This window comes from Sapajus apella, unplaced genomic scaffold (genome assembly GCF_009761245.1).
Source record: "Sapajus apella isolate SASKATOON/1434 unplaced genomic scaffold, GSC_monkey_1.0 scaffold12, whole genome shotgun sequence".
NCBI lineage: Eukaryota > Metazoa > Chordata > Mammalia > Primates > Cebidae > Sapajus > Sapajus apella.
The window spans coordinates 6,352,694-6,377,463 of NW_022436952.1; the positions used below are offsets into that span (position 1 = coordinate 6,352,694).

General features: G+C 42.1%; 1 protein-coding gene across 5 annotated transcripts in view; it reads right to left on the reverse strand.

The window, feature by feature from the left end:
- SKAP1 (src kinase associated phosphoprotein 1) overlaps positions 1–24,770 on the reverse strand; it is a 314,730-nt gene that overhangs the window by 23,630 nt on the left and 266,330 nt on the right. For 2 of the 5 annotated variants that reach the window (XM_032279878.1, XM_032279877.1), the window contains exons 10-11: positions 19,758–19,808; positions 11,892–11,992 (exon numbers count right to left, since the gene is read on the reverse strand). In XM_032279878.1, coding sequence (XP_032135769.1) covers positions 11,892–11,992; positions 19,758–19,808 — 152 coding nt within the window. The remainder of the gene's footprint in view (positions 1–11,891; positions 11,993–19,757; positions 19,809–24,770) is intronic. The other 3 variants (XM_032279879.1, XM_032279881.1, XM_032279880.1) reach the window with 3 other exon arrangements.

Genomic DNA, 24,770 nt, shown 5'->3' on the forward strand with positions numbered 1-24,770 from the left:
CTCTTAGCTTATGAGCCACATCGCAAAGAAAAATACATCCTCTTGACTATAATGTGAAATGCTGAATATTAATTGCTGGTATTATGCTTATCTTTCTAGCCGGGTTCTGTCTTTTAACAATTATTCGGATGGGCTACAGTCTTGCACTGCCAGGAGATTTTTCTCCTTTATTTAATAGTTAGAAACCTATTTTATTTTATTAAAAAAATTATAAAGTTCACAATGCTTCATGTAAGTTCTTAGTATTTGGAACTCTCCCCAAATATAGAATATTATTAGACACAGAGAAACTGCAGAATCTCTTGCTAAAAAGATGATGAACATTTCTGCATTTAAAAGAAAAAATAATTTTCATTTTAGCAATATTAATATTCCTTAATGAAAATGGAGAGGGTGTTACAATTTGATATACTTAGTTAGTTTCAATGTCACTTCACTAGCAAATCATGAGGAAGCTTCAGAATATTCTCATCTATCAGGTGCAGATTTTCACTCAAAATTAATATGTGGAGTAAAAGGATTTTTTCCCAAATCTGAGGATTTAATTGTATCTTTAATGTTTCATATGTCAAGATGAAAGTTTTAAAATAATGTTTTCTGAAACCATTTCCTATTATTTCTAATTTGAGAATCAATATGGTCTTTTTATTAGCCTTAAATACCATACGTCTGGGAATGTCTGCAAATTTAAGCTTTTCTGTGTTCTAATCAATTACCTTCAATCTTGCATAACTAATTCTGTAACCTGCACAGAAGTTACTGCCCTGTATGTTAGCAATGAGGTTATAATTTGTTTCAATATTTTGCTAGTTTGGTTAGAGAGCTGAATCCATACAATACTAAGAACTAGTGGCAGAAGAGGCTTGGGGAGATTGAGTTCCTTTTGAGAAAATAATTTTACTGAAACAAAGCTTTTGTGACTCCCTTTAAATAGGGCATCTCACCAAAATGTCATCCAGCCTCTTTGGCAGATTAGTGAGGAGTTTATTACTAAATCTCTGTCTAATAAACGTGCAGTTGACTCTGTGGGAGCTGCTTGTTATAATACTGGCGATGGGAAATGGAGGAAATGTCACAGTTAAAGACACAAATTTTCCCCATAATATATTCGAATGGAAACCTCTGAATCCAATACTACATGGGCATATCTAATAAATTCACAATATTTCAGTCTCAACAGCCTTCACCGGTTAGTTTTAAAGATTTATGTGGTAAAAAATTACTCAGTGATGAATATGGTTTATTCTGTGCAGTATTGGAGGTATAAGGAATTAAACTACCGTCTTTAACAGTGAATTTATTATTACCTCTGTCAAAGACGAAGACTTTAACAGCATTTGTTATAAATTCACTGCAAAATAAATGGCTGGAATTTTTAACACTGGAGTTTGTAAAGCATCGGGTGATTCTGAGCATTAACCTAACCCTGCCATGGCTTATATGGGTCTAGGTAAACATTTCTGTCTGGGCTTCACAGTTAATTATCTGGTCTGGACTTTTCTCCAACTGAAAAGTGTGTGTGCACATGGACACACACACACACACACACACACACACACACAAAGAAAGTAAAAGGTCTTGTCCAGGACAACTGTTTAGGAATAAGTAGATTAGAGAGGAAAATGCCAATTTTATTCTCTTTTTAAAAAATGGGTTTTAGAATAAATGGTCAGGGTTTGCAGAATAGGGTTGATGTGCAATTGGGCCTTTTGTTAGCAGGTTTACATGCATGCATATGCACACACACATAAACACCGTCTGCCTTTTGTCCTCTCTTGGAATGGGTGTCCCCTCATTTATAAAAATTACCTGGAAGGAATGAGGCTGCCAGGGTTTGTTCTAGACGATTGGTTCCTGTCTGGGGGAAAGGAATGGCCTCTACTGAATTTGACCGGTATATGACCGTTGCCTTCCGGCTGACCCCAAATCCCATTCCTATCCTCCTAACTCTATTGCCTCCCATAGGGGTTATTAATGAGAGAAAACACCATCATCATCATCTTCGTCATCACAGCACAGTGTTGACCTGCTTGTTAACATGAAATGGGGTGGTGGGGACACCTTCTGCTTCTCTTTCGTACTATCATAAATAAGAAAAGATACTTTGCCATAGGATCTCCTCACTCACCCTCTTTGATTAGGTCAGAGGTGCATAATAGCTCTTTGACAGGCATTGATCAGTTTCATCACACTGTTTGGGCAGCCTGTGCCCCAGGCCTATATTCTCCCCCTTACTACCCCTAAATTACCTCCCAGATAACCTCCCGCCCATCCCCCACTCAGCCAACCAGAGGGTATGGTGCCTGAGGAAATCCTAAATGGACACTAGATGTCACCAAACACCTCCTTTCCCTCAGAGCACTGAAATTAAAAAAAAAAAAAGAAAGAAAACAACAAAAAAACCCTTCATTTAAAGCAATTGAAGGAATTAACTTATCTGTTTTTATGAGGGTTGTTGTGACATTCAACTAAGCACACTTAAAAGAGGAAGTATTGCTGCATTAAGATAATTTTTACAACATACAAATCTCTTTTGGAGAGAGCAGGGTCAAGGGAGGGCAAAGGTCTACATTCTTTAAGTAGCCCTTTGAGGAAGTAGGTGGAGAAAATCGGGTTAAAACTCCCATTATAACAGACATAGTGTTAACATAGTCCAGGTGTGCTGGCTCAGGCCCGCTGCATTCAGATGACTAGACTCTGGCTGTGGAGCCAGGATCCAATCTGAGTTTAAGTAGCTGCAGTCCAGGGTGACAAAGTCTGTCCATTCTTCTTCACAAAAGACCCATGACCATCTGATGGCATCACGTGTTCCACGCTAAACTTGAATTTGTCTGTAAGGCCCCCTGTTTCCATATCAATTGCATCAGTAGGGAAGATGACCCAGATCCTTGTGTGTCTGGGCCATGAGAATACCTTCCCACCCCAGCTAAGCCACCATGTAAGTATAAACCTTACGTCGTGCCCAACTTGTTGCTCCAAGGCTGCTTTCCAAGAAGTAAGGGACTGGACAATTCCTTGGAAGAGCCTCAGACCAATTTATGATGCACACAACCCAAGCCCAAGAGATGTATCCCACTAGCTCAGTTTACCTTAAATGGAAGACCTCATCCTCCTTCCTAGTCAATTGAAAAAGAGTTTCTTTTTCTCTCCCTCTTTAATTTGCCCTTCTGAACAGCTCATGTTACCACCATAAATAACTTCTGGAACAGGATGCTTTTTTAAAAAACGGGTGTTTAAGAGTTACCTTGGCAGGGCGTGGTGGCTCACGTCTGTGATTCCAGCACTTTGGGAGGTCAAGGTGAGTGGATCACTCGAGTCCAGGGGTTCAAGACCAGCCTGGCCAACATGGCAAAACCCCAGTTCTACTAAAAATGCAAAAAATTAGCCAGCTGTGGTGTTTCATGCCTGTAATCCCAGCTACTAGGAATGCTGAGGCAGGAGAATCACTTGAACCCGGAGGTGAAGGTTGCAGTGAGCCACGATCACGCCACTGCACTCCAGTCTGGGTGACAGAGCAAGACTCTGTCTCCAAAAAAAAAAAAAAGTTATCTTGAATAGTGGAACAAGAACTATTATTATTTTAATTGTTTCTTGAGACGGAGTCTTGCTTTGTCGCCCAGCTAGAGTGCAACAGCACGATCTTGGCTCACTGCAACCACTGCCACCCAGGTTGAAGCCATTCTCCTGCCTCAGCCTCCCTAGTAGCTGGGACTACAGGCATGTGCCACCACGCCTGGCTAATTTTTGTATTTTTAGTAGAGATGGGGTTTTACCATGTTGGCCAGGCTAGTCTCAAACACCTGACCTCAGGTAATCCACCTGCCTCAGCCTCCCAAAGTGCTAGAATTACAGGCGTGAGCCACCATGCCCTGCCAACAAGCACTATTATTATTTGGAAAGAATGTTCTCTAGTGAGAGACCTTGGAGCCAAGAAGACAAGGATCACTTTTCTGAAAGCTAGGACTTGTGACTTGCCTTATCCAAAGAGAGGCATCTTACCTCTCTTTCTCCCACTTACAACAAGTGACCACAGGCCTGGCACAGTGGCTCATGCCACCTGCCTCAGCCTCCCGAAGTGTTGGAGTTACAGGCATGAGCCACCGTGGCCAATATGCAAAACATGGCAAATATGGCAAAACCCCATCTCTACTAAAAATACAAAAATTAGCTGGGTGCAGTGGCACTTGCCTGTAGTCCCAGCTACTCAGGAGACAGGGAAGAGAATCGCTTAAACCCGGGAGGCAGAGGTTGCAGTGAGCTGAGATGGTACCACTGCATTCCAGCTTGGGTGACAGAGCCAGACTCCATCTCAAAAAAAAACAAAACCAAAACAAGTGACCAAAGTGGTTCTGGTCCACAAAAGGGCCTTGCAATCCCCAGATGAAAGGAACTAAGCCAGGGCACCACACCATCACATGGAGGGTGATTCGGCACCTGCCCTGTCATGCCTGGTGCCCAGGCTGAATGGATTTTTGGAGTACACCTGTTGTTGAACCCCTGCCAAGTACTGATGGCCACTAACCCCCAAATCACTTTTCCCCGCTGTTGATGTTTGGAATGTCAGACAGGACTGAGCAGCAGCCGGCATGTATTTCAAACACAGCAGATGGATTTTTATATTAGCTCCTATTTCATGTTCAGGCAGAGCGACCGCCACACTAAAACCGCAGCCTCAGTGCTGCCGAGTTTGCTTCTGTGAGATTAATTCTGTGAAATTAATTGGGACAAGATTGAAAAGGAAATTAAAATGCAGCTGAGTGAACAGGCCTTTCAAACACCTTTTTCCTGCTCTATTCAAACTTGAATTCTGCGGTGGTCGCTGGCATCGTGGGAAGTAATTTACGAGACGCAGGCTCTCAGGAGCCATTGGTTACGTATGAGGAGACCTGCACCAGCGCCACAATCTGGAGCCACTGAAGAGCGCTAAACACCCTGCTGTGGCTTGAGCTGCGTCCTGGCTCCAGGGAGGAAGGGAAGCTTAGTCTCTCACCAGAAAAAGCTGTTCAGAAATATCTGAGTCCAAAAGGAACACAGGAACATCCGCTGGATGCTCAGATCTGCTTTGTTATTAAAATCTCCCTTTAATATATTTTGAGACCCAAATTGGAACTCAGTGAATTAAGTGGGCATGCCGCTGCATGGTGCCAAGGAATGCATGGATGTGATGCACAGTGGTCAGTGGGAGTCCTCCTGCTGACTGTGCCACTGGTTACTGTTTCAGAGTTTGGATGTGTGGTTCTGGTCTCTCCAGGAAATGAAGTTTGAATAATTGGTCAGGGACGAAAGCTCTCAGACCAGGAAAGGGATGGTGGATTTTCATGTAGCCCTCTTCACTGGGTAGTTTTTTTTAATGTCCAAGTGAGCACCTTTTGTGCTGTAGATCATCTCTTTTTCAACAATTTACTGAACTCCTAGTAAGTGCCCAACAGTGATCCAAAAGTTTATTATTAGTGGAAGGGAAGGAAACATTCCTACATGCCAGGCACTTCCTTGCACAAATTATCTAATTTAAGCATCACAACAAACCTATAAATATACATTTTCCCAGTTGTCACATGTGAGGAAGCTGAAGATTAGCAGGATTAAGAGATTTTTGCTCAGGGTCGTAAATAACCTGACTCTTATAGGCACTTACTTGCTTCCCTGAGAACAGGATAGGTTGGTTATCTCTGGGGAGCATCTTTCTCTTTTTTTCTTTTTTTTTTCTTTTCTTTTTTTTTTTTTGAGACGGAGTCTTGCTCTGTTGCCCAGCCTGGAATGCAGTGGCGTGATCTCAGCTCACTGCAACTTCTGCCTCCCAGGTTCAAGTGATTCTCCTGCCTCAGCCTCCCAAGTAGCTGGAATTACAGGCACACACCACCATGCCCGGCTAATTTTTGTATTTTTGTAGAGATGGGGTTTTACCATGTTGGCCAGGCTGGTCTTGAAGTCCTGACCTCCGGTGATCCATCTGCCTCAGCCTACCAAAGTGCTGGGATTACAGGCATGGGCCACTGCATTCAGCCTCTTTTTTTTTTTTTTTTTTTGGAGACAGGGTTCGCACTCTGTCGCCCAGGTTGGAGTGCAGTGGCACAATCTCAGCTCACTGCAACCTCCTCCTCCTGGTTCAAGCAATTCTCCTCCCTCAGCCTCCAAAGTAGCTGGGACTAACAGACATACGTCACCACGCCCAGCTAATTTTGTATTTTTAGTGGAGATGGGGTTTCGTCATGTTGGCCAGGCTGGTCTCAAACTCCTGACCTCAGGTCATACACCCGCCTTGGTCAGCCACCGGGGAGCACCTTTCTTGCCCAGCCAATCATCTTCTCTAATTTTTTTTTTTAAAAAGGAAAGCCAGGCATAGTGGCTCATGCCTGTAATCCCAGCACTTTGGGAGGTTGAGGCAGGTGGGTCGCCTGCGGTCAGGAGTTCAAGACCAGCCTGGCCAACATGGGGAAACCCTGTTTCTACTAAAATACAAAAATTAGCCGGGCATGCTAGTGGCACCTGTAATCCCACCTACTTGGGAGGCTGAGGCAGGAGAATTTCTTGAACCTAAGAGGCGGAGGTTGCAGTGAGCTGAGATCACGCCACTGCACTGTAGCCTGGGCAACAAAGAGAGATTCTATCTCAAAAAAAAAAAGAAAAGAAAAAAAGGAAAATGGATAAATCGGCCGGTGCGGTGGCTCACGCCTGTAATCCCAGCACTTTGGGAGGCCGAAGTAGGTGGATCACCTGAAGTCAGTAGTTTGAGACCAGCCAGACCAACATTGGAAAACCTGGACTCTACTAAAAATAGAAAATTAGCTTGGCATGGTGGCACGTGCCTGTAATCCCAGCTACTCAGGAGGCTGAGGCAGAAGAAGTGCTTGAACCTGGGAGGTGGTGGTTGCAGTGAGCCGAAATCATGCCATCGCACCCCTGTCTGGGCAACAAGAGCAAAACTCTGTCTCCACGAAAGAAAAACAAACCAAAACAGAAAACAAAAGCGATAAATAGCCCTCTTTCTGGGATCATTTGTGCCCAAAGGCAAGACTGAAAGATTCTCCTGAGTTTGGTCCTAGGATTCTAGAGTTCAAAGTTGGATCATACTTGGGTGACTATTAAGAAATAGCAGGAAGCAGCAGGAGCCTACGACCAAAGCTGCCATCATCATCTCCCCTACCCCCTCTATCTCACTTCCCTTTCTAGATCCTCTAACCTCCTCACCGCGGACTCGGCCTTTCAGAATACTTTTATTAGATAGACAGAGAGGGGGAAACCAGATGTATTTATAAGAACTTCTGAAAACAAAAGCGCTGGTAATTAAAAAAAATTATTTTTTGTTTAAACTGAATAAGTAATTAAAGCTAAAACACTTTTTTGTGTGGAACTTCCTTAGCAGTTTCACAGTGTCAGGCCCACCATATTTAGAACAGGAATGTCTGAGGTAGAAGGATTCTTAGATGCTATACAACTCCACTCTCTCATTTAACAGGCAAGGAAACAAGTCCAGTTAAGCTGAGCAGCACACAGCTGCCTGCATCTGTGTTTCTCAGGGAAACAGACATCCCCAGATTCCTAAACAGCAGGCCTTTCTTGTCCAACAGAGCTTCTACTGGACAAAAAGAAAAGTAAAATAGAGCTTTCTAGATGCCATTTTCCTGGACCAAATTCAACTTGGGTTAGTTCTTTTTATTTTTTTTCTTTTTTTCTTTAACTTGGGTTAGTTTTGTCCTTACAGGTGTAAGAGACAGCTGTGGAGTGTAACGGACCCCAACAAAGGAAGGCAGCTGAGACTAAAGTGGGAATAAATTAGGATCTATCTGAGAGAAAATTCCAGAGAGTAGGCATAATTGACCTTCTGAATAGACAGATGGCTGGGAATGACAGTGGAATCTCCTTTTCTATCTGAACTTATTCATTTGTGCTTCTTAGAAGCAACACAATAAATAGATTGGGTGGCCTTTTAAGGTTCCCTCCTGTCCAAGGATTACTATTGAATTAGGTAATATAATAAAGGTGAATCCAAATTGAAATGCTCCCCAAACCAACGTTAACTGGAATGAAGCTTCATGAGGGAAAGGTCAGCTGAGCTCCTAACTTCTCATTTCCTCTTTGATATGCAGGGATTTACAATATGGGGAAGGGAGCCAGCTGGTATAGCTTTTTGGGGAAGAAATATGCTACTACTAATATAATGGATCAGTATGAAAATGGACTCAGAACCTTCCAGAAGAGTGGAGAAAGAAGCTGATAGAAACAGGGCAGCGAGGTATTCTCATTGAATTAAACTCTTATATATTAGCTTTCTTTTCTTCTTTTCTTTTTGGAGAGAGAGCCTCACTGTCACCAAGGCTAGAATACAGTGGCAATCATGACAGCAATCATGGTAGCCTTGAACTCCTGGGCTCAAGTGATTCTCCCAGCTCAGCCTCCAGAGTAGCTGAGACTACAAGCATGTACCACCATACCCAGCTAGTTTTTTTTTATTTTGTAGAGATGGGATCCTGCTATGTTGCCCAAGCTGGTCTCAAACTCTTAGCCTCAAGCATCCTCCTGCCTCGGCCTCCCAAAATACTGGGATCACAGGTATAAGTCACCATACCTGGCCTATGTTAGCTTTTAGTAACAGAGAAGGGGAAGAGGAATTGGTTAAAAAAAAAAAAAAGATTGGGTTGGTTCCCCATGTTCTTTGAGATTTCTTAAAAATACGGTAGCCACGGTAACCACAGACAGCTCCATACTGCAGGACAGGTCACTGCACAACTCCTTCTAACTAGAGGAAAGGGACCCCCAGTGAAAAGCCATTAACAAAGGCAAAAGACATGCAAAACAAACAAAATAATCATGACAGAGAGAAGGCCAGCAGCCAGTCTGGCTCTCTTCTCCCCACCTCCTGCTGCAGGCACCTCCAGACAATGTAAACAGTTAATTTGTTCACCTGCAGGCTCTGGGCAAACAGAGGCCTGGTCACACCTGAGTGGATAACTCGATTACCCCTGTAATGCCAGCGTGGTAATGTACACAAATTCTATTACACGGCAAACCTTGCTTTCAGGCATTTGAAATACCAATCAGGCCAATGTCCACTCCCTTCTTTGCTTCCAATTTATTCTTGGTGTATTGGAGCTGCACCGAAATGGCACTAGGGTGGTAGTGAGTTAAGAATCCAGGAGAAATCACTAGAAGATTGTGATCTCACTCAGTAACACCTGCAGGCCTTGTTCTCTGTTGCAAACAAAGGGTTGGGTTTGAATTGGGTCCATATTTAAAGGGGCCTGATTCTGTTGGAACCATGGAAAGGTGCTCTGGGTCAGACCTAGATTGTTTCCTAAGGTGCTTATGGTATATCTCAAACCAAGACAAACCTTTGCCTAAGGTAGTAAAATTCTCAGAATAAAGATAAAAGATATTCACACATTAAAAAGGAAGAAAGATAAATGATAAATGACAGATTAATAACCAATGGGTTTTCAGTTTTCCCTTATGGAATCCACATACTCAGCAATTAAGAAGTAAGTTGTGCCCATTTCAAAAATGTGTTTGTAGAGATTGATTGCATGGAGAGAGGGCTTTTTAAGAAGTGCTAGGGATAGAACCTATTATTTTAGTCCACCTGTAGAATATGTATTGTCTTTCTTTTTTTTTTTTTTTTTTTTTTTTGAGACAGAGTTTCGCCCTTGTTACCCAGGCTGGAGTGCAATGGAGCGATCTCGGTTCACCGCAACCTCCTCCTCCTGGGTTCAGGCAGTTCTCCTGCCTCAGCCTACTGAGTAGCTGGGACTACAGGCACGCGCCACCATGCCCAGCTGATTTTTTGTATTTTTAGTAGAGACGGGGTTTCACCATGTTGACCAGGATGGTCTCGATCTCTTGATCTCGTGATCCACCCGCCTCGGCCTCCCAAAGTGCTGGGATTACAGGCGTGAGCCACCGCGCTCGGCCTGCATTGTCTTTCTTTACCAAAATGATCCTACTGATCTCCCAGACTGTAGCCCATGAGTTCTGAATCTTCTTCACATCAGTGATTGATCTATAATAATCTATCCTTTAAAAAAAAAAACAGTTTAGGGCCGGGCGCGGTGGCTCAAGCCTGTAATCCCAGCACTTTGGGAGGCCGAGGCGGGTGGATCACGAGGTCAAGAGATCGAGACCATCCTGGTCAACATGGTGAAACCCCGTCTCTACTAAAACTACAAAAAATTAGCTGGGCATGGTGGCACGTGCCTGTAATCCTGGCTACTCAGGAGGCTGAGGCAGGAGAATTGCCTGAACCCAGGAGGCGGAGGTTGCGGTGAGCCGAGATCGCGCCATTGCACTCCAGCCTGGGTAACAAGAGCGAAACTCCGTCTCAAAAAAAAAAAAAACAGTTTGTTATGGTCAACAATACTATTTGTGAGATAGTTAGCTGGAACTAGGGGTTAACCTGTGACTGAGGAAGAGAATAAAGTTAGCTGGCCCGTGTGTGATTGAATTCACTTTCTTGGCCTTATCAGCAATTGCTCAAACCAATTGAGTTAACTAGCTCTGACTCCTCCCCCATATGTAATTATGTTATAGTCTTGTTTATCTATAAATGAAATAAGAAGACAGCTTACTTAGCCAGAATGATTACAATAGTATTATATGGTAATAAATTATGTACATAGTGATGACCTTTAAGCACAAGTCCCTAAAAAAGATTAAATTTCGATTGGCATAGTTTTGGTATAATACCAATTTTATTTTAAAATTTTATTTTATTATTTTTATTATTTATTTATTTATTTTGAGGAGTCTTGCTCTGTTGCCAGGCTGGAGTGTAGTGGCGTGATCTCGGCTCACTGCAACCTCTGCCTCTCAGGTTCAAGCGATTCTCCTGCCTCAGCCTCCTGAGTAGCTAGGACTACAGGCACCCACCACCATGCCTGGCTAATTTTTGTATTTTTTTTAGTAGAGATGGGGTTTTCACCATGTTGGCCAAGATGGTCTCAATCTCCTGACCTCATGTTCTGCCCGACTTGGCCTCCCAAAGTGCTGTGATTACAGGTGTGAACCACTGTGCCCAGCCCCCTCCCCCTTTTTTTTTGAGACTGAGTCTCCCTCTGTCACTCAGACTGAAGTGCAGTGGCACCTTTTCGGCTCACTGCAACCTCCACCTCCTAAGTTCAAGCAATTCTCCTGCCTCAGCTTCCTGAGTAGCTGGGACTACAGGCATGCACCACCATACCCAGCTAATTTTTGTATTTTTAGCAGAGGCAGGGTTTTATCTTTTATCATGTTGGCCAGGCTGGTCTTGAACTCCTGACCTCAAGTGATCCACTCGCCTTGGCCTCCCAAAGTGTTGGGGTTACAGGCGTGAGCCACCGTGCCTGGCCTTGTATTTTTATTTTTGAGACAGGATGATCTGTCTCAGAATTTATTTTGCTCTCACCCAGGCTGGAGTGCAGTGGTGTGATCTCGGCTCACTGCAACCCCTGCCTCCCAGGTTCAAGCAATTCTCATGCCTCAGCCTCCCAAGTAGCTGGGACTACAAGAGCATGCCACCATGCCCGGCTAATTTTTAGTATTTGAGTAGAGACTGGGTTTCTAGTATTTTAGACTAGACTGGGGTTTTGTATTTTAGAAGAGACTGGTTTAGGGAGACCTGGGTTGCCCAGGATGGTCTCAAACTCCTGAGCTCAGGAAATTCACCCCCTTGACCTCCCAAAGTGCTAGGATTGCAGGCGTAAGCCACCATGTCTGGCATGGCCTTGTATTTTTAAATGTGAAAATTGGTTCCTGAATCTGGATTTTCATCTAAAACTTTTCCCAACAATTATGAATAAATGGGAATTTATATGTGAGCGAGCCATGGGGAGTGTATGACATGGAATAATTCTGTTTATGGTGACTAAATCAAGAGTGAAAAAATTGACTTTCGATTCAGGCCCCATATTCTCTGTCCTTACCTTGCTGAGAATGTGGATGAGGTCACCCCGTTGGAAGGACAGTTCATCTGGCTGGTCACCATGGCAATCCCACAGGCCCTGGTAGTAACTGGCATAGTCTACTGATCAAAGAGAGGAAAAATCAAAGTTAAAAGGACTCTGTTTTTTCCAAGGAGCCCATGTTTTTGCCTTAAATGGAAACCAGGGTTCTGACATTGTCCCTAGGAAACCTCAGATTAAGGAGGGTTGAGATGAGATACAGCCAAATACTCAGCATGAGCAAAGGACTATGGGAGAAGGAGATCATTAACTAACATTAAATATTTACAGATCACTCCTAGTAGGATGCTGTTCAACAATATGATAAATATATTTATTTATTAATAAAAGAAAATCAGGCAGGTAATTTTTCACTTGGGTTTGTAAGTAAGCAGTGCAGAGGTTTCCTGCCAGACTTTCCTGATCCAGGCCATCTAAAGTATCTAGTTTTTCTCTTCATTATGCATTTGAAGGATCAGAGTAAATCTGTGACTTTGGCTTATTTACAAGAAAGGCTGAGTCAGCCAGCAGGCTTCTGGATTACAGCTCACTTTTCGGCCTCCTCTGTCCATAGCAACTTTGTCCTGGGCACTTCCCACCCAGGTACTATATGAGATAATCACCAATAAATACTGAAACAAATAGCGCAGTCTTTAAGTGGAACCAAGGGGGTGTCTTATCCATTACAACTAAATTCTGGGTGGGCTGGCCCTTTTCCAGCATCTCATTTGTAGACCCTGAACATGTCTGCCAAGATTTATCTGCAAGCCCCCAGGGGAAAAGAAACCAAAGTGATCTGCATTAAAAATGAAAGCAACTGAAGACGACAAACCAAGCTTTAGAAGCAGCTGGAGAGATTTACTGAGCTTCTCAGCAAAACTAGATGGCAATGATGCCACAGGACAGCCATCGATTCTTAACAATGAAGAATTTGTATTGATCCTCTACCCGGAAAGGTTAAACACTAGAGTACAAAATGGGAGAGGATCTGGGGATTTGAATGGCAGGAGAGCTAATGCCCACTAGACCAGGGATGCTCCTTGTTCCTTGGGGTGCTCTGTATGAGAGCTGGGAACAAAGCACCTACAAAAAATGAAATTCAACTGATGGGAGTCAGGAAGCCTGAGTTCTAATTAAAATTCTCATGATCTTGGGGGAATCTATTCTATAGATTTCCACCTTTCCCTTTATTAAATTTGACTCTCTCAAGAGCAGTGATAGTACTGGTGGCTGAGGATAGGGCAAGTGGGCAGTAGGGCCACAGACACCCTGCGTATATTTGTTTTTTTCTACTTGTTCCTGACTTACGAGCAATTCAAAGAATAAAGGCATAGGGGGACAAAATCCCTATATGTCTCTGGAAGAGAACTTTGGTAGGAATCTTAAAGGGTACAAAAACAGAGAACAGAGAGAACTATTTAGTTAAGACTCGGGTATTGCACACAACAGTGAAAATGTCAACCATATAGAAACTCAGGCATGTTTTCTTCACACATAAAATTGTTTGTGTGTGAGTAGACAACAGAGGGCAGCAAACAAGATAACAACTGTGAAAACATTCTGCCACAGAGTTGATCATATGTTTGGAAGAAAAATACTTAGGGAGAAATATGTTAACTATTGAAAAGACAAAGCATATATATTTGGAAATATAAGTACATGAAATAATAGAGAAATATAAATCCCTGAAAAGTGAAAGTAGTTTTCCCAGAGGATATATTATGAATTTTCAATTTTAATGGAGTTGATTAGTCATCCCAAGATTTTCACTAAATTCAGGAATGAAAGAATATTGACATCAATATTTTTCATGGATTTATATATAGTAGAGAAAACCATTTTTATAAAATTAGATTCTAAAACCATAACAATATTTCTGAGCCGTAAGGAGACTGACAAGCTTGTCTTGGTCTTTTCTGGCCAAGTGGATGGTCACTTTGGAGGACTGTTCCCTGCAGTGTGCCTGGATGTGGGATAGGTCCTAATACTGAGTACCCTTTTGGTGTATAAGAAAAGTGATTTGACATTGGGTATATATGGGCCTGGTAGAACATCTAGAAAAAGACCTATTCTTTTTTTGTTTTGTTTTGTTTTTTTAAAAGACGGGGTTTCACCATGATGGCCAGGCTGGTCTTGAACTCCTGACCTCAGGTGATCCACCCACCTTGGCCTCCCAAAGTGCTAGGATTACAGGCATGAGCCACTGTGCCCGGCAAAAAAGACCTTTCTAAATGCACAACAGATCACAGGGAAAGCAAGAAGCTAGGAGGAAAACAGAAGCCTTCCAGGAAAAAAATTTAGGTAGAAAAGGTCTTTGATGTTAAAGGCCAAAAGAAGACAGAGTTCAGGAATTCAGGAGATGGTTTAGCTCAGCCCAAGAATAGGGATTGTCAGAAGTAGAACAGCTCCAAAAAACGGGCAGAATGAAGGGCTAAAAACTGGGAAAAGGTTAAACTTGCTAGCTAGCTTGTGCTCTTCTGTATTAAGGAAATCAGTGAGAGGTAGGTAATTCCTTAGCTGGGCAAGATGACTCCATATTGCAGACTTCCTGTTTAACACACATGTGATTTGCATTTATGTGTATGTGTGCATGCAACTTCACTTCTCAGCATCCAACAGACATGTATACAGTACCTACTAAATGCCAGGGACTGTGTTAGATACTGGGAATTCCACACTGGCCACACATGAGCCCTCCTCTCAAGGCTACCCTCTAGTCGGGGAGGCACCATGGAAAAAACAGTTGTATAAATGTTTATTTGTGATTGTGATATGTCTGTGAAGGAGAGGCTGAGGATGCTGTGTGTAACAGGGAATCTAACATAGTTTGAGGGATTAGAAAGGGCCTTTCTGATCAAGTGGGTGTTATTTAAGTACCTTAAAGAGGGGAAGAGACAAGTTGGAGGAGGGCTTCATTCCTGAAGCTTGGCACCAGGAAGAGCTTAAAAGCCCAGAAGGGCTAGACCAGCTTCTCCCTAAACCTGCCCAACTCATCCTATAAACAAGAGAATGTATCAGGAGACTTTGATTTCTTTAGCTCAGGGAGAGGAACTGAGAGCCCAAAGGTAAGGCTTGCCTCTGTGGGCTGGATTTAGGTTCCTTTGGGCTTATACTATTCTGGCAGCCGTCTGAAATCAGAAATGGTGCAGCACTCTGACCATTTAATTAATTCAAAACATCCTCATTCTCATTTTGAGGACATTATTCCATCTAATTATTTTTTTTCCAGTCTGTCCATTTGGAATGAAAAACAAAAGAATAAAGCTTAATGCCAGCATTTCTCAATGTCGCTCCAAAAAAATGTAACTCTGCACTAAATAAAGCCTGGTAATTCAAAAGCAAAGCACTAATATATTCAGCATAAAACAGACAGAGGACCTAAAGCAATAATGACACCACTAATAACTAAAACAGTTATAACAATTAACAACAATTACAATGATAGAGAAGCTAATGGGTATGATCACTGCATTTAAATTGCTAGCAGAGCTGAGAAAGACTTTTTCTACAGAAAAAAAAAAAAAAAAAAGAGCAGCATCTTATTCTCTTTATCCTATGTAAGAGAAGCTAAGCTCCAAGCAACCAAAATGTCGTAAGAAGAATAGCAACAGACCAAGTTTAAAAAAAAGTATTGGTTTCTTTTTTCTAGGTATTTATTGCAAAGCATTTGTCATTGCATGCCAGGTTCTTTACAACTAGTGACAGTCATTTCTCTTGTAACTGAGGCCAAGTTGGTGCTACTGATGATAAAGTCAATGTCTGAAAATTAGCCTCTATGATGAGGAAAGTTTTTTTTTTTTTTTTGAGATGGAGTCTCACTCTTGTCGCCCAGGTTGGAGTGGAGTGGTGCGATCTCAGCTCACTGCAACCTCTGCCTCCCAGGTTCAAGCAATTCTCCTGCCTCAGCCTCTTGAGTAACTGGGATTACAGGTGCCTGCCACCAAGCTTGGCTAATTTTTGTATTTTTAGTAGATACGGGGCTTCACCATGTTGGCCAGGATGGTCTCGAACTCTCGACCTCAGGTGATTCACCTACCTCAGCCTCCCAAAGTGCAGAGATTACAGGCATGAGCCACCATGCCCAGCCTTACAAGGAAAGTTTAAGGTAAAAAGGACCAGGACATCTTTCTGCCTTTCTCCTTTCTTAGGGACAATAAAACCTGACTATTCCTTCCAGAGTTCAGCTTATGTTTGGGAGTCACTGGGTAGCTACAGAATTCAAGCTGTGACCAGGGAAAAGTGGCTAAAGGCAGGCCAGCATGTTATTTATATTTTCTTGATGACTAAAGTGATTGTGTCAGTGAGGCCTAGCACTGAGTATAACCTCTTAAGTTTGGAAAAGAGAGACAGAATACGAAGACAGATAAAGCCAGTCCTACGAAAGCATGGGATGGTGAGACTAGGACAAAAAATGCCTTAAGTAGTGACCCATTGGAAGTGACTTGAAATGTTCTTTAAGCCAGGTCAGAAAGGTCCAACATATTTAGTCCATTCAAGTAAACTCTGATAATTTTTTGTTGTTGTTGTTCGAGACAGGGTTTCACTTTGTCACCCAGGCTGAAGTCCAGTGGCACAATCACAGCACACTGTACCTCAAACTCCTGGGCTTATGCTATCCTCTCCCTGCAGCCTCCTAAGTAGCTGGGACTACAGGTGCATGCCACCACATCCAGTTAATCTTTTAATTTTTTGAAAAGATAGGATCTCACTCTGCTGCCCTCAACAGATCAGAAGCTTGCTGATCTCAAACTTCTGGGCTCAAGCAATTCTCCCACCTCAGCCTCCCAAAGTGCTGGAATTTTAGATTTGAGTTACTGTGCCCGGCCTTGATAATTTATTAACTATTTCGAAAGAAAGCTATGAAAAAATTTGCCAAGTATCCACTGACTGTGGTACCAGAGGAGGAAGAACAATTGGATAATACCATTTGCTTACTTCATAGGGCTTTAATCTTGAGTTTTGAAATTACTATGGTCCTTGGTGTTATAAGTATGAGTTGGAAGTGGGGGAACACTCACATTCTGATTTTCATCTCATTTACTCTTTCATTGGGCCGATATTTTAGTTGGTTGATAATCAGCTCATGTTTGGTCTTGGGAAACAGGCTTCAAAAGGTAAGAGCTGCAAACATCTCTGTGGTCTTTCATTTTCTGGCCCTCCTGAAAGCAACCATCTGCTTATAAGACCACAGTGGTGTGGTCTGTGTCTCCTTTTGGCTTAGTTTGCCCACAGTTTCAGAGCTGGGGTTGGGGTAGACTGAGGGAGGTAAGGGTGGGAGGGGTCTATTTCAGGTTTTCCTTGGTCAGGGATTTTATGTATCTAAGGATGATTTGTGCCTCCAGGATTGCTTTTTATTTGACATAGCACATGCAAACAAATGGCTAGTAATTTTTATAAAAACAAATACAGAGGGAGTTTTATTTTTGGTTACCTGGAGGTTACCTATTCATGATAAGGAAAGGTGATAAGCTCTCATTACCCAAGACCTTTAGTGTTAGACTATTAGGCTGATGGGTTGAAATTTAGTGAAAATCTGAGGTGTTGAAGAGTCACTCATTAAAATAACCCTGTTACTAGCAGTCATGCTGTAAACTGAGCTCTTTATAGATTGAGCAATCAATACTACAAGGCTGTGATAGATTTTCTAGGTAACAGAATGAAATAAAAGAAATTACATCTTACAGGGTCATTAACACTCAATAAGTATGAACTGAATTCCTTTCACCCATTCTGATAAGATCTAGTTGGGCCTTAAAAATGTTAGCAATTCCATCAGGGAAAAGCACAGCATTCAAGGAACAGGATTCATGGAGGTTGGAAAAAAGTACTTGGATTTTAAAAGTTACTCTGCTAGCCATAGCATCTTTTAGGAAACAAGGAAGAAGGGAAAGATCAACTTGCTTAAAAATTTTTTCCCCCAAAAAGCATGTTAACACCTGAGAAAAACTAAGTAGCATAAACTTGTGTAGCTTGTCTATGACATAGGAATTCAGGCTGTCCTAGAGCTCCTTACCTTTCACTGGGGCTGCCTGCCTTTCCCCCAGACCTCTGTCTTTTATTGTTACAAAACTAAGTGATGACATTTGGATTTATATATTTTTCACCATTTCTATAGCTCCTTTGCAGAAAAGGCACTACATAAAATCGATCAATAAATAAGTAAACACAAATAATAAAAATTCCTGCCTCAGATTCTGCAGAGATAGCGAAAAGTCTTCCTGTTTTTTTAATCACTAAGTCACCAATCATTATAACTGGTGGGAAGTGTAAACCATAGAAACATATTCAGAGCTCGCTATACTTTAACAACACTTATTTTGGAGGCAGGAAGTATGAGGAACAAAAGGTTGTTTTTTTTTTTTAAACCTACTTGAATTATAGCTGTGGGAACAGTTAAGAAATAAATCTACTCTCACCTCCCAGATATAACCTTACAGAAAGAGGTAGAAGGAGGAAATGAGATGAGGGAGGAGTCTGAAACTGGATTCTAGACTTTGCCAAAAGACTGATGCTTCCTGAATGGAGTTTAATATGAAATTGGCCATAGGAAGCTTACAGTTACTCCACCAAAGCTGTCCACATGAAGCGTTTCTTTTCTGCACTGGTGATGGAAGTTGGTTGAGAAAAGATATATGTGGAACATGGGTGGGTCAGAACAGATTTTCATTTGGAATTTTGTATAGTAAATAGACAAAAGAAGGAGATAAGTTTCAGAATGAACTTAATCACATGTGTTCATTATCATGAGGTCCCTGCAGCTACACTCACATCCTTGCATCATACCTGCCTCCACTGCTTTCTTTCTCTCCTGCTTTGGCACATGACTTCTGAGGCTGCATCTTTGTTATCTCTTCTCTTCCCTGGGAGAAGCTGGACCCTTAGGAAGTTGGGTCCTAAACCTTTTAAGTATTTACTTTCTGCAGAGAATGAACCTAGAAATGGAGCTTTGGTGGATGGATAAAGAAGAGAAGAAAAAGCACAAGGAAAGGAGAGAGGAGAATGGGAAAAGACAGGGCCAGATAACAGAAGGAGCAGGGAGGGAAAGAGGGCAAGAATTCCTAGGCTTAAGAATTTCATAGACTCTCTAATAAAAATATCAGCCAGTATCTAAATCAGTCATGATTAGGGCTCTGCTGATGGAATGAATGTCCTTGAGGTGGCCCTTGCAATGCGCAGCATTTCTTTACTGACAACCATGGAATAGGTCCTTGGTCCACTTACGGAGGCTTCAGAGGGGCATCTGACCTCAGAAAGGATGGGCTCACTAACAGCCTGAAGCATGGCTAACAGTCTGGGATGAATAAGATGTAATTTTATATTCAACAAACCTGTTACATATTCATTTCCAAATGTGCCTGGAATCAAACCAGGCCATCAGAAGTCAGCGTCACCAAGCAATTCTATCCTTCACCCCGTGTTCACTTTTCAGATCTGACACATTTCTATTCCCCTCTGAACTTGCAATCTCCGGGCCTCTCAGAGAGGAGACATTTCCATTCTTTCCATTCTCAATCCTCTGATCTCTTAGAGATGAGGCAATTCTATTTTCACTGTACTGATTTGAGAAAAACTGATAGGAAAAAATAAATATCTGGTTTGGCTTCCTACCCTCTCTAAGATAAATCTTGGTTGTTCTGGGAACCATTAATTAAAGTGAATGGATGGCTGCTTTTAAAGTTTAAATATTTCCCTACTCAGTCACTTTATTTGGGGCTCTTGGGGTCACACATAGATACCCTCTTTAATTATTGAGTCAGGTAATTTTTGTAGTCTCAGAAAAAGGTGCTTTCTCTAATCAGAAGCCCATAATGTCCCACCCAGTGCCTGTGCATTTAGAAGCTCTTATACCTCCTTTTCGTCGAGTGCCACTCTCATCCTCTTCTAGATTATGCTCTTCATCTGGGGGAATAAATGATCAGTATTAGCAATTAGTGGTTCACAGTCTCATGTTATTTATTTATTTATTTATTTATTTATTTATTTATTTATTTATTGAGATAGTCTCTTGCTCTGTTGCCCAGGCTAGAGTGCAGTGGCACGATTTTGGCTCACTGCAAATTCCACCTCCCAGGTTCAAGGGATTGTCCTGCCTCAGCAGGACAACTAGGAGTACAGGCGTCCGCCACCACAGCCAGCTAATTTTTGTATTTTTAGTAGAGACGGGGTTTTGCCATGTTGTCCAGGCTGGTCTTGAACTCCTGGCTTCAGGTAATCTGCCCTCCTCTGCCTCCTAAAGTACTGGGATTACAGGTGTGAGCTACCATGTCCAGCCAATCAGTCTCACATTCTTTATATGGAGAGGCCCCTTTCTCTGAGCTCATCATACTCTTTTCTTTAAGGAAAGTTTAATTACTGTGATCTTCAAGAAAAAAAAAATCATCTCTCACCTTCAAACTGGCCCTCTCCTTCTCTTCCCTTTCATTTATTCATAAACATTTTGAAGTGCTTATTACATGCAAGACATTGCACTAGGAAGTGGGACAAGCCATAAAAAAGACTGTCAGGGTTCCTGCCCTTTTGGAGCTTCCAGGCCATTGGATTATTTAGGTGTCTATCACCAGTATCCTAATCATTTTCCTCAAACTCCATTTCTCCTTCCCTCTGGAATTCTCTTCAAAATTATCACCTCTATGCAAGCATTCTCTCTGGTTTTAAGCACTCCAGAGTTAGGATGTAAGTCTGTCTCTGTGTGTGTGTGTGTGTGTGTGTGTGTGAGACTCGTGTGTGTGTGTGATTTGAAGTGGGTGTTTAAACCCTCTGTGATTGGCCAGGTGCGGTGGCTCACACCTGTAATCCTAGCACTTTGGGAGGCCGAGGTGTGTCGATCATGAGGTCAGGAGTTTGAGACCAGCCTGGCCAACATGGTGAAACTTCGTCTCTACTAAAAATACAAAAATTAGCTGGGCATGGTGGCAGGTGCCTGTAATTCCAGCTACTCGGGAGGCTGAGGCAGGAGAATTGCTTGAACCCGGGAGACAGAGGTTGCAGTGCCACTGAACTCCAGCCTGGGTGACAGCAAGACTCTGACTCAGGGAAATAAAACCAAAAAACTTCCTGTGGTTAATTAGTCTTTAATCCTTAATGTATCCATCTTTGTTGAGCTGTAGTAGAGGCTGGTCATGTACATAATTTTATGTTCCTAGTACTTGGGGCTTGTAGTTATCTTTTTACTGTTTTTATTCAGCCTGCCTTGTTCATTAGAGTATAAGCTCCTGAGGGTAGTTGGAATGATCTTTTAATTAATTGCTGTAGATTCACAATGGATTCTAAGTCAATGCCACTGTCTAACTCCAGTCAAGTGTTTATACTGTCAAAGTCATAACATGATTGGCCTAAGTTTCTTACCCTCATTAACCTGTTTCATCTCATCACATTACCTGATAAAGTAGGAATTGGGCCTTTATAAAGTAAATATGTGCCAAAATAATATTTCGCTATTTTATACATGGGGCAAAGTGAACAAGAATACACTCACTATTTTTTTCACTACCACCATGTTCTCCCACTCTCTCACTCACACATATATACACACACGTGCACAGTAGATAGGGTATAATAAGCAATGTTTTGAGGGCTGAATAATCAGCTTCTCCTGCCTACATTTACTTTCCTTTCTCCTTCTGAGTCTTACAACATTTGCTTGTCTTACTTCTCTATAGTTTTGCCACTAAATGAACCTTTGAGGAGATGGTCTGGGGACATTTTTTTCTTTCTTTTTTTAAATGTAATGTTTATAGGGCAATATGAGTTCTGGTATGTCAGACTGGAAAAGTAAGCTCCAAGCTCATAGATAAGAAGTAGCAGAATAAAAATATGTTAGAATACTATAGAGCATTAAAGAAGTAATTGATTTCAAGTGAAAAAGAGACTGATACTGCCAGGTGTGGTGGCTCATGCCTGTAATCCTAGCACGCTGATAGGAAGGATCACTTGAGCCCAAGAGTTTGAGAGCAGCGTAGACAACAGAGCAAGACCCTGTCTCTACAAAAAATAAAAACAAAAATTAGGCATGGTGGTGCACACCTGTACTTCTAGCTACTTGGGAGACTGAGGCTGGAGGATTGCCTGAGCCCAGGGGTTTGAGGCTGCAGTAAGCCATGATTGCACCACTGCACTCCAGCCTGGGCCTGGGGAACAGAGCGAGCCCTTGTCTCTAAAAAACAAAAAAGACTGATACTCTGGGATATATATACATATATATTTGCCCTATAATATGGTATGGGAAAAGGAGCACTTTGACTCAACAGTTCTTATAGCCATGTATGATCTAGCATCAGAGAATGTTCTACTTGCCACGTGTAGTGTTCCCTCAACCCTACCACAGAGAATAAAAGAACCTAAGCTAATGGAGGAGTGAAATCAAATATAGGAAACAGATCATGCTGAAATAAACTGCATCAAACATTCTTTGCATATTGTCTTCTTGTTACTCGTCCACTTCCTTCCTTTCTCTGCTATGATGCATTTCCTTTTTGACATGGGACTAATTTTAGGATTGAAAACATTAGAGGAAAAATTGGTACATCCTCCATTTTAGAGATACCCAACAATTTGGAGAGAGAGCAGCTCTTTTGTTGGTATCAAACAACTCCATCACAAAGACCAATAATTTGCTGTGCTTAGGCACTTTTGCAGAGAGGGTTTATTCTACCTCTGCTGTCTGTGTGCAGCTGTCTCTTCCTCCCAATTCTAATCAATGTAAATTGGGTCAGATCTCCACTGTGAATTACAAATTGGATCCGAAGTTGGAGGGTCACTGTGTTGCTACTCCACCTCCTTCCCACTGCCATTAGATGGGAAGCTTCACCAAAGATCTTTTCTAAATAAATCAGACTTTATTGTAAAACTCGGCCACTGACGAGACATAACCTCATTAGCATTGATTTTAAAATAAATTATTGAAAGTGGCTTGCCTGCTCTTTGCATTTGTAAAATAGGAGAATGTAAATGTATTTGCAATGATAAAAATGAAAACTAAAACTTGATTCCTTTATCCTTTTGGGCAACAGCACTTAATATAGTCATAATACAAAGATGGAATAATAGAAATGTTTTCTATGCAGTTCAATTCCAGACCAGATACTTTCCATTGCACCTTTGGAACCACCTAGAAAGAAAGAAAAACACTGGCCATAGAGCTTTTATATCATCCACCGTCATTACTAAGCTGTACAATGATGGATGTGAATGGGGAAGCTTCAATCCCCACATCTGTTCTATCTAACACTGTCCTTCCTGGGTGGCTGAAAGTAGGCTCAAATCAAGAAGTCTTCCCATTGATGGGCTTGGTGCTATGACTCTGGGGTCTTTGGAAGACTGGGTATAGGGCACTGTCACATAGTGAAGGAAAGCACTGTTCACAGCTGGATGTAAAAATTACACCCCAGACACCTCCCTAGGTTCTGGGGGCCCAATACAAATAGGCATACAATTTATCTCAGATCCTTCCATGAAACTAAACAGATGTCTTTCAAACTCCAAGTCAAAGACAACTGATTATATGGCAACAGAAAAAAAGGGGTGGGTTAAATAGCTAAAGCTCTCATTTTTATTAATCTGTAATGTGAGGCTTTAATTTTAAGAGACAACTTTGAACAATATATTTTAGGCTAAAGAGCTTGTTGAATTTCTTTATAAGAGTATTATTAGGCATTTCAGCATTATATCTACTGAAATACATCTTCATTTAAGAGTGAATTAAAATTTATGTGCTGGCTCAACTTTTAAACAGTAATGGATTATAATGGTCCTTGCTCCTAACGGTGCATATGGGACCCCAACCTTACATAGGTTTTAAACAAATTAACCTCTAAAGATTACTGTCCACTTATCACATTAAATGCTCTACTTGATCCCCAAATATCTCATCTCAATTGGGAAAACAGTTGAAGAAGATTCTGTTAACTGTGCGAACATGTAAGAGAACCATGGGGCATCACAAATGAGCATCAGTATCCGGAGAGTCGATTTCAATCAACATTCTTGGCACAATGTCAGGGACACTAATGAGAGGCTGAGAGGAACAGGATACTGAATCTACCTCAGAGGGACAGAGAGGAGCCAGCAGCTTCTCATGACACCTGGCTCTTTTCTGAAGTGCTGCTCTGACACTCTTCCGACATCGGCCACACTGATATCAGAAAGAATAACATTAGAAAAAAATGACTAAATCAGGAAGAGGGGAAATCACTTACTTCCCCAAACAAAGAAAGTGACAAAAGCTTCAAAATATGCCAACTGTGGCAGGGCACGGTGGCTCAAGCCTGTAATCGCAGCACTTTGGGAGGCCGAGGCGGGTGGATCACGAGGTCAATAGATCGAGACCATCCTGGTCAACATGGTGAAACCCCGTCTCTACTAAAAATACAAAAAATTAGCTGGGCATGGTGGCACGTGCCTGTAATCCCAGCTACTCAGGAGGCTGAGGCAGGAGAATTGCCTGAACCCGGGAGGCGGAGGTTGCGGTGAGCCAAGATCGTGCCATTGCACTGCAGCCTGGGTAACAAGAGCGAAACTCCGTCTCAAAAAAAAAAAAAAAAAAAAGAAATGCCAACTGTATCAATGTATCAATGTACAGCCAGACGTCAAGGTGTTCTGGTGACAGATGCGACAAATACAGACAGACTCAAGGTGCAAAGGGGATGTGCAGAAAAGTAGAAATAAACTGCTCCCCAACATGCACAGATACGTTATAAATCCACAGATGTTATAGCACCTCATCAGACCACATGGAAAATACAAACAAGATGCTAATAACAGGCCGGGCGCAGTGGCTCAAGCCTGTAATCCCAGCACTGTGGGAGGCCGAGGCGGGTGGATCACGAGGTCAATAGATCGAGACCATCCTGGTCAACATGGTGA